Source organism: Convolutriloba macropyga, chromosome 12 (genome assembly GCF_964194025.1).
Source record: "Convolutriloba macropyga chromosome 12, txConMacr16.3, whole genome shotgun sequence".
NCBI classification, from domain to species: Eukaryota; Metazoa; Xenacoelomorpha; order Acoela; family Convolutidae; genus Convolutriloba; species Convolutriloba macropyga.
In genome coordinates this window covers 36156640-36167503 of record NC_134479.1, presented here as the reverse complement: position 1 = coordinate 36167503, position 10864 = coordinate 36156640, and the positions used below count along the sequence as shown (strand labels likewise).

Below are 10864 nucleotides of genomic sequence, written 5' to 3'. Positions count from 1 at the left end.
ATTTTACTCAAAACTTAGCAAAATGACTCAAACCTGCCCCTTGGACGTTTCCTCATTGCTGTAAGATGTCTTAAGGATTGGTTGGACAAAAGTATATTGCTTTGAACAATTGTTTCATTGAGTTACTTTGAGAAATATCACTTATAAAGAAAATCAAAGTGTTGTTTTCTCTTTGAATTCAATAAAAAAGCATTAGTTAGCATACGATTAACGACAAAGTTAACGTTTGATTTACCAAAAAATGAATGTGACCTTCTGTATAATGAGCCTAATCTTTAATTTGAATGAAAGAAGAACAAAAAATGAAACTTCAAAAACTTACCAGTTCTTTTCGAATGAAATAACTTCAAGGACATTAACACCAATAGCTATCAATTTAAGGGATCAAGCAGGTTCACAAAAATCGCACAAGGAAGATATTTGGATTTAACAATGAGCAGAATATTCTTTACGACTACATAAAGATCTTCAATCACCGATAGGATCGGTAACAAAATATTCCAACTGGTTGTTTCTTTATAAGTAACTTGTATGATCAAAAAATGAGAGGAAGCTTTAGAGTGTTCGTTTCGTCGTTTTCTAGAGTAGATTAATTAATGTTTAAATAGACGGATTTAGTTGACTCAAGATGTCTCTAGTTATTTGTCGAAAATTTGTTTTTGAATTCCAAATCTTGCAAGAAATTTGCAAGATTCTTGCAAGATTTCACATTCGAAAGGCTTTTACGGAAAAACTCAAATAGGTTCATTTCTGCTGATCAAGAATTTTTAAATCAGTCATTCATTTTGTTTTTCAGTTATTTTGAGCGACCAAAATTACAAACATAAAATTTCAAGAAGTCAAAAACTTGCAAGATTCTTGCAAGATTTTGAGTCCGGGCTAAAAAAATTTTTATTGAATTCGGTTTTGTAATTTGTTCAATAAACAATAATTTGCTTCAAAGATGTATTCTAAAACATTTTTAACCTGATTTATTTTTTTGCTTCGATTGATATTTTGCAAGATTCTTGCAAGAATCTTGCAAGTTTTGAATCAGCTTGCAGGATTCTTGCAAGTTTTAAATTCACTCATCACTAGGTGAGGATATATGTAAGTTGAGGGAAATCTGTATACAGAGTGTGGGGCTAGCTTAGACCTTTCAGACCAGAGCATCACCAGCAAGTTCCTAATACTAAGCATTAATAATTAATTAAGCTGCTGCTAAATTTCGTTTTCCGAAAACAGAAGTTAACGTTCTAAAACGGATGTCAATATTCAAAAAAAGATAAATGAGTTAAGTCATGAGAAACTCGATTTAGTGACAAAAAAATTGTTGAATGCCATTACTCCTCTTTGAGTAGTAAAAACGTTCCACTTGAACATGTGGCATGATCAATGCAATCAATAATACAAAAACTAATTGACCAGTAACAGAGCCCATTAAAATGACCAAAGAGCCCTAAAAGTGCCCCAATATTTTCTGGAAATTAAATTGATTGAAACAGAAATTCTTTCATAGTTCTCAAATTCTACTCAAATTTAAAAAAAGATTAAACTGGTAAAGCTAATCAGGCATAAAAAATTACAACTAAGTGACCGATTAATTTACTAGATTTCTGGTTATTAAATTGTTAATAAAATTTTACAATTTTTTCGTTTGCAAACTTTTTTTCTGTTTTCTGGTCATTGCTTTAACTAATTTATAGTCAGCTAGATTTGTCTTTTTATACGACAGAAATAATATCCCGAACCATCAAAACCCCGGCTCACGAAAAGCACTACCGATGTTTTTTTACGTTTGTAGTAGTAGTAAAAGTAGTAAAAGACTTATTTCCTTTTCAGATAAGGTTTAGGAAAACACACATGTATGACTTATGCACGACAAAATGTACAATAACACTTGACAAATTTTGAACACGAACAGTTTATACCATAGTAATTTGATGTTCTGGATTTAAGGTAATTGATGAGGGAACTTTTCAGAGTTTTTAATGGCATTTCGCATGAAATGATTTTTAACCGGATGAGCTCGTTTGCAGCTCTAGTTGCTCGGATGAAAAAGTTGTCTTCTGAAGAGACCTCGCCTACTGTAGGGACGCTTCCAAAGGAATACAATGTCATCTCTGATTAAGCTGTAACACACAGGAAGTAATTGAAGGGATTCTAAGCCTGAAACATATGATGAGCAGCGTTTTATCCAACGAAGGACTTTATACTGGAAACGTTCAAGTTGGTGTAGCATAGTTAAGGACGGAGACCAAACAGGAGCACCGTATAATAAAATAGGCAGGATAAGGGATCTATAAAGCAAAAGTTTCTGTGACTCGACACTGAAAGGGGATATTATGCTTAAGGAAGTTAAAAATTCTGTTGCATTTTAGAAGCTTTGAATCTAGGTGAGCTTTCCAGGGTAACGTACTAGACACAATAAAACCCAAATCTTCAATTTGGTTATCGAAAGGTAAGTAGTCCGACCCTAGAAAAAATTTAACAGATTCATGCCCACCATATTTAACAGCTTTACATTTTGATGGGTGGAAATGAAGACCATTTAAATTACACCAATTAAATAGGGAAATGATGTCCTCCTGCACAAGGGGAACGATGAGGTGCTGAAAATTTTCAGGTCATCAGCAAAAAGATAAAAACAACTGTTTGCCACATCATCAGCAATGTCATTAACGAAAATTATAAATAACAAAGGACCAAGCACGCTGCCCTGAGGAACTCCTGAAGTAACCGGTAAACGAGAAGAAAGACTTTGTTAATTTTTACACACTGAGAACGGTTCGTTAGATAAGCGTTAAAAAATTTGAGAAAAGGTGAGTCGAAACCAAAATTCACAAGCTTAGACAAAAGTATTTGATGGGACACAGAGTCAAAAGCTTTTCTTACGTCGAAATAGATAGAAAGGGCAGGAGAATTGGTATCACGAGCTGAATAAACAGAATCAAGATACATTATCATATGACTTATTGTACTACGTGACTTCATAAATCCATGTTGTTCACGTGTGAGTTCATGCCTTATCTTCGGGTAGATAAAATTGAACAATAATCTTTCAAGTAACAAGGAAAGTTGAGGGAGGATGCTAATGGGACGATAGTTAGAAACTTCATTATGAGGACCAGATTTATGTAAGGGAGTAACGTGTGCTATTTTCCAAAGACCAGGCCAATATTGGGTTTTGACAATCCAGAAGAAAAGCTCAAAAACTGGCGCACACAGAATATTTGCACATTGGTGAAGGAGGAATGAGGGTAACTCATTGGCACGAGCGGCACTAGAATCATCACACGACTCCAAGAGGAGGAGAACATCAGATATAGAGAAATCAAGGTTCATCAATTTGATGCAAGGTTCTTTCAATTGATCAGGAACAGTATGGGAACTTTTGTCTTGAAAAACCGAAGCAAAGAATTTGTTGAATCCCAAGGTTTTCTCTGAATCGGTGAAAAAGGACTCATTTCCATGAAACATAACAGGAGGAAATGATGAGTTGAATTCAAAACTTCTCAGCAGCTTGTAACATTGTCGTGTTGAAGAGAGATCAAACTGATTGATAAATAATTCTTTATCTAATTCTATAGAATCTGAACTCGATAAGTTGAGTTCTCTCAGTTTTAAGGCAAGTAAAAAAGAAGGATCACTTCCTAATTGCTTAAAAGTGGTTTCTCTTTGATTAATGAGATGAATAGTATGTGATGAGTAAAACAATGGAGATTTAAGACGTTTCAATTTAATTGCATTAGTGAAAGCGTCAAAAATTAGGCTGTACCAAGCATCAGGAAAACTAGAATTATTAGAATTATCATGCGACATGACCGTAAAAAGAGGTTGTAGATTAGAATTGAATAAAAGAGCATTGAAGGAAGACTTTTTATAAACGTTCCCAAAAGATAATGGCGCTTCCGGGGAGATAAGGTAGAAATAAATGGGAAAATGGTCTGAGAAAAGTTGCTTAGCTACCGTAACTGATAGATAAGCAACGCTAGATAAAACAAGATCAAGGATGCTGTTACTTTTATGTGAACGTCCAGCGATGAACTGAGTCAGATCTTTTTCAATGACCATTTCAAGGAACCGACATTCATGATATGAGGATGACCAGTAGTTTGCCCAATCAATACCAGGGAAATTGAAATCCCCTATAATATAAACATCATAATCGCAACCGTAACCAAATTGAACCAGTAACAGGTCAGATTTAGTAGAGTAGGACTGAAAACAAGCCAATACGTTAGAGATGTCTACTGAATAGTTTGATGATTTTGGCGGGTTGTATATAGGAACAAAGAAGTAGAGTTTCTTACATAAGACAGCGCAAAAAAAAAGCAAAATCTAAGTCAGAAATTGTAACATCAAAACTTTGACGGCTGAGTTAGAGGATTGTGCAATCAGCAGGCCACCATGCTGGCCACGATCACGATCTAATCTGGGAATAATATTGAAGGGAGAACCCAAAAATACTTCAGAGTTAACGATGTCCGTATTTAACCAAGTTTCTATGTGAAACAGTAAGGAGATAGAGTTCGACGCGCATAGTTTCAAAAGTTCGTAGCGTTTATCTAGAGAGCATATTGATTGACAGTTTATGAGAGCACATTAATAAGTATGTAGTCAATTGGTTGCTCTATCAACAAGCGTATTTTTGTAGTACAATTTTAAGTTCTTGATCTGGAAGACTTGTCTATCCTTTCCCTCAACTGTGACCATATGGTAACGCTTTGCCAAATGGTAACGCTTTGCCCGCTTTTTCCAATTGATGGTCTGCAGAATATAAGAACTTTTTGATGTATACCGCATGTTTAAAATTTTGTAATTAATGACTGCGGGCAAAACAGTTTTCTATAAAAAATGAATTTGATGTTGTAACAAGAATAGGACGACAACGTCTTTGACTAGAAGGAATATTATCGTTTTGTTAATTCGCCAAGCCGCCGGATACTCAAGATATTTCCACCAGCTTGGAGGCCCATATGTTGAACTAAGTCACAAACATCCGTCGAGTCTTTCTCTACTTGTTTGAAGTATGTTGATTCAGTTTCAATTAAACCTGTTATCACAAACTGAAGTTCAGTTGAATGCGCGGTCTTCTTGTTTCCAGTAACAATATCGCTGTAAGAGGGAGGCGCGCTGGTGATTGCTTCTTTGACATTCTCGTGCATAGTAGGAAATGAATCTTTAATGAGGTTGAGGTACCATCTTTTGTTGAGGTACCAACTCAGAGATAGAAGAGGACAACTTAGATTGAAATTCAACAAATAAAGAATTTAACTTAGCTTCAGTTGGGGCAGTCACGCAGGTGTTGTTATCAGCCAGACAGACATCGCAAATCCATTGAATGTTTGGTTTACATCCCAGCCAGTGAACTTCTTCAAGGGACAGCGAGACACAGTCCCCATGAAACCATTTGTCACATGAAGAACACCCTATCCCAGATTGGTCAGCATCCTTGACTATCTTTGTGCAGGGTCCACATTTGACAGAGGACTTGGAATTTAAGCGGGTAGATCGTGGAGGATTAGCCATACAAATATTTATTTAATGTTTGAAACGAACACAGAGACGACAAACTATATTTGGACAAACTGTTACTGAGTTGGCTCAATTGTGTAAACTCAAAAGAGCGTAAACTAATTGCCAGAACCTTTTTTAGCGCAAGACATTTTTAACATTGCTACCTTGATCGCAATTTTCAGTCAGATTAAAACTCAATCTCTCCATAGCCGCTGAAAGTAGAAAAATAATTTGAATTTTTAATCTAAAAAACAGAAAATTGAATGGAATAATCAAATGATTACCACAACAGATTGGTTTTCTAAACAAACCTACGCCTCGCTAACAAATGGAACACACAATTAATTGGTAATGATCTTCTTTAGTCATCATCAAAATACACAGGTTATCCCAAAAGCTGGAAACTCGTGTCATCGCAAAAAAATGCCAACAATAAGTAAAAGAAAAAATGGTATAGCGTGTTCCCCACAAAAAGAACGAACGGAAACCAGGAACCAAACACATCATCATTTCTGATTCGGAACACAACCAGATTCCAAAAAAACTCAACAACTTGTTGTGAAAATTTCAATGATGATGCAAAGTATCTAACAGGGCAGATATAAGACATCAGAAAAAAAGAACTCGAAAGATCTACAAAAAAAAAATTGAGGCATCAACTCCTGTTCAAATGAAAACAAAGTGAAAGGAGAGCAAAACAGTCAGGTATTATTGTCCGCTACTACGTAGTTATTGGCAGATTGCTAGAAAGTTACTTTTTATAACACTAAAACATGGGCAAGTGTGTTTCAAGTTGCTTCTCGCAATTTGTAGCTTTTGCGCATTTATTAACTTATAAGGGAAATGCAAATTTTTCATGTACCTGATATGAAATAAAAACCCGGGCAATCCAATTCAAAAACAATGCAAAGAGGATTCATGTAATTGAGCGATGAGTTTTTTTGGTAAGTAGAATCCAACCTCCCTGAAAGCGCCAATGTAGACATAGCAAAGGACTGTAATTAGGTTCCGCTACATTAATTAGAACCAAAAGTTGATCAAAACAATAATCAACAATGATGATGTAATTGATCTTCGAAAATCACATAAACTGAAAACCCTGAATTTTTCCAGGACACATAAAGAAGAAAAACTTTCCAGGAAAGAGAGAAACTTTATAAACCTGCTGAACGTTAAAAAAGATGATATAGCAAATCAACTTCAATAAAGTACAAAACTAGACTTCTCACAAAAAAATGCGTTAAAATTTGCGGGACCAACAGTATGCTGTACTGAGGATAACCCCAACAGACCAACTCTACCGGCTTCGAGCAAAAATCCCAAAGAACAAAATGATTTTAAAATGCTAAGCAAGATCATAGGAGTAGGAAGCCGAATCACAGAAGGGTCGTAATTAGAGTAATCATTGGTGATAAATGAGCCGCTACCCAGAGCCGAAAGATGCAAAGTGGTCAACTGACAGCTCTCACACCGGAGACTGACAGGCGACTGATTAACTCTAGAGTTAGCCAGAAATTAGGGACGCTTAAAGATACTTAGAAAACTGCAACTGGCCGTCAGTAAATAAGCGTAAAATGGAAACCAAGAACAGATTCCTCTAATTTTTTTTTAATTTTGGAGTTTTTTTTTCTTTTACGTGAATAAAAGTAAATGTGGTCACTAGCCAACGTCTTGATTGCCAAGGTAGACAGTTACACTCGACAATTTTTAACATAATTGTCTTATTATTTACCACACTATCATCATTTAGCTAATTTGTAGACTTGAAAAAATGCTGAGTTCAATACTTTTTTAAGTTGAGGTAACCAGGTTCGATCTATAACAATGTCGAAAATCCGTTTTCATTCAAAAAACGAACAAAAATCGCAGAAAAAATTGCTCAGGGAACAAAGATTTCAAATTTTCCTACAATTGTTGTAGGTTTTTTTTCGTTCTTTCAAAAAGAAGAAAAGCGTTATACGAGAGACGCTATGTTTTGTCATTCTATAAAATTCAGATGAGAGTTTTTAGTTATTGTTTCTATTTTGTAAAAATATCTTCTCTAAATTTGTTTTTGTTTAACAAAACGAACTTTTGTCTTTCCCTTTGTATAAAAGTTTTTTATAACAATTTTACTAACGTCCAATTATTTCAACTCCGCAGATGAACAACTTTTCCGCAGTATATTTCACTTCACTTGAGTGTTGAACAGAAATCTGTACTCGTGTTGAGGGTCTGGTGTCATGACATTGAACCGAGATCCAGGTGCTTGGCAAAGCAGATTCCGGTCTTCCACAAATGATGCAGGAACCATTGGAAACGCCCATATCATCGTCAAAGCATTGAGAAACCTGTATTTGACTCATATCCAGAGCTGAAAAATAATTTGACTCAAATCAATAAAAAATCGTGTGAAGAGGATACCTGTGAAGTTACTGTAATCTATTACCGAGGACTATCTAGTAAGATCTTGCAAGATAGCTGTCAGGTATGCAAGGATACTGTGAGATAAGCGTCGATGTTGTTAGATGCTTGCAATACAAGCGTCGAAATCTTGCAACATTTTATTGTAAGATGGTATTTGAACCCTATTTATTATTCAATGTGACTTGAGTCAGTGAAACGACTTATTTCAAGAAAGAAAAATCGTATAAATCCCTATATAAAACAAGTTAGAAAGCTTTATGGAGGCTTTTTTGACCTTTTATGGTGTATATCAAATTTTTCACTCTTGTTGTGGACAGAATGAACCCTTAAAATGATCAATGAATACTTTTTTCTCGAAACGAATGTTTCAAAAACGTTGCCCACGGTACAATTGATACAAAAATATCTGTTTTGAACCGAGATATTCAATCAATGAGCTGAACTCCTATGAGAATACTCATGTCGAAATTCAGGGGTAACCCGATACATTCCGGTTTTGAAGATGGCTGCAGAAAGCGAGAAATTATTTGCAGGGAAACCATTGTTTTTTTTTAGTTTTTATCGTATTTTTTTCGAAATAGAACATAAGAATCCTCATTTTCTATTGATTTATCAATTTCGTCGGTTTCAGGACAATCGACCTCTTTTTTTCAGTTTTTGCATTCATTAGAATTTTTGGTTATGAGAAATAACGATAAGCTAATTCCCTAAAACAAGAACGTGCTCAGTTCACATATTTTAATTTTGCAAGGCATTGGCTTATCAGTCTATTGTAACCAATGGCACGTTACAATTTTACCAATGAAATTCTTCACCAGTCGGCAAATGCATACAAAAAAGTCTGTAGAGACATGCGGCGAAATTCTATCTAAAACGCTCACGTACACATTTAAAAATTCCGAAAGACTGCAAAGCCAGAAGTTCCTATTTAGCCAGCAGTTGACTTCCATTAACTTTCGTCATGTTAAAACGTGCGCATTTCGTAACAATGGTTAATTGACTCTGAAAAGTCACTTCAAAAATCTAACTTAATATCTCGGACCACTTCGCGGTTCTCGATAAACGCAAGAAGTTCTCAGTGACTTCAAACACAGTCACGTAACCATATCTTTATAAGCAATTTCCATCTAAAATCCCTTTCATTGCTAAAACAAAATGAAATTTATCGCCAGGCTTTCTAAAGTTTCCAACTGTAGCAACTTTCAACAATGTAAGATTTTGCACTTTGTTTTTTCGTATGGCTTTATAACAGTTGAAATTTTTTTGACGAATATTGATTCCTGGAATGTAGATAACTTCATAAAAGTATGCGGTTTATCAGAGTCGTATACAAACAAGAACAAGAAATCCCGTAGAATAATACCAAAGCACAAAATGATAACCCATATGACACATAGAAAACGCAATATGAATTGCTGATTTAGAATTATTCAATGTTTGCATCATCAGAAATCCGGGCAAATGAAGCAAAATCGATGCTTCCTAAGTCTAAAACCGACAACAACCGACACGTTTTTCTTTTAACAGCAATAATAAATGCCGAACATGGCGTAAAAAAGACAAGTGTTTAGATCGGTTTTTGCTGAGCAAAACAACGTAATCACGTAAACAACGCAACTAATCAAGCAGTAACAAAACTAAAAATGTATCAAACCTGATGGATCGTTGGGTGCCAAAATTTGAACAAATCCCACAACGTGTTCAGTGCTGAAATGGAAAATCAGTGCAACTGTTTTGTGAGTTGTAGAGACACGTTGGGATATCGGAAAGCAGTGTCCTATATCTGTCTGGTCTCGCTGGTCCATTACAGATTGCATTACGGTTCCATTGGCTTCATTTCTAGTATGTCCAGAGACCTCAACGTCAAAAACTGGCAAAACTTGCTTCCCATAAGGTGTAACTAAATCATAAATAATAAAGGTGATTTTTTAAAGAAAGGAGCTCTGAATTTCTGAAAACAAAGTTTTAAGTTCTTGTGAACTTGTATGCGACTTGTGAACAAGGTTTTGAGAAAAAAGTTTGACGGTCAGATTTTTATGTCGCTCGTGTTGATTGTTCATCACTTATCACCGCTAATATTGTGAAGTATTGAAAATGTCTCCTAATTTATGAAAATTTCAACTTTTTTTGCGATTATTTCTGCTTTACTTGGCGCGTTATTGCAACCCCCTAATAACAGCTCTTTTTTTTGCCCTGCATGATAAATTTTGAATTTTGAAAGAGGACCAACCTGGGCAACATTCTTACATATTTTCCCAATGGTAGGCGGTGCCAGGTTGGCTCCGAGAGGTTTTCTGGATCTCTCTAACCTATCTAACTTTTAAATGTATAAATGTATAACAGAGAAGCCTTCATATCTCACCGTTCTGTCCAAAGATGGTAATTTCACAAATGCTCAGTTTGGCTTCATCACTCGTTAAATCAGAGACAGAAGTTGATATAATGACATAATAGCCGACTTGTTCACACATTACGTAATTCCATCCAATCACTCCTCGAAACTGGACTCTTTCTTGACGTCCGTCGCATTCATGGCAATTTTCGTATAAATCACAGACCTTGACTGAAGTTGAGTTGGGGTGGAGGGAAGCTAAAATTAGAGTAGGATAACATACCTGTTTAAAATGTAAAGCGTTCAACACATCCTAGTGACTGTCTCCGGTTTTTAATTGACTGAAATAGGCTTGTATTTTAATTTAAAAAAAACAGCTGAAAGTTTTTTCAAATTAATTTACCAAATATTCTAACTTTCTATATTTTCGTTTTTTATAAATGGCATTGAGTCCACCGATTATCAGAAACGACAAGTTCTTTTTTAAAAAAAAACGACAACAATTGTTATGCTGAATCAATTTCGACAACAAATAGATTTCTCAAACATAATGTAAACAAAAATAAATAAAAACTTTTTACAGAGTTGCCAATTCTCCTTCAATCTGATGATGATCCTCATAATTTC

At 35.2% G+C, this 10864-nt stretch overlaps 1 protein-coding gene across 1 annotated transcript in view; it reads right to left on the bottom strand.

Annotated features, from left to right (window-relative positions):
- The window catches only part of LOC142350481 (uncharacterized), a 111517-nt gene that overhangs the window by 83176 nt on the left and 17477 nt on the right, over positions 1-10864 (bottom strand). The window contains exons 6-8 of the mRNA XM_075402332.1: positions 10268-10495; positions 9560-9805; positions 7619-7852 (exon numbers count right to left, since the gene is read on the bottom strand). Coding sequence (XP_075258447.1) covers positions 7619-7852; positions 9560-9805; positions 10268-10495 — 708 coding nt within the window. The remainder of the gene's footprint in view (positions 1-7618; positions 7853-9559; positions 9806-10267; positions 10496-10864) is intronic.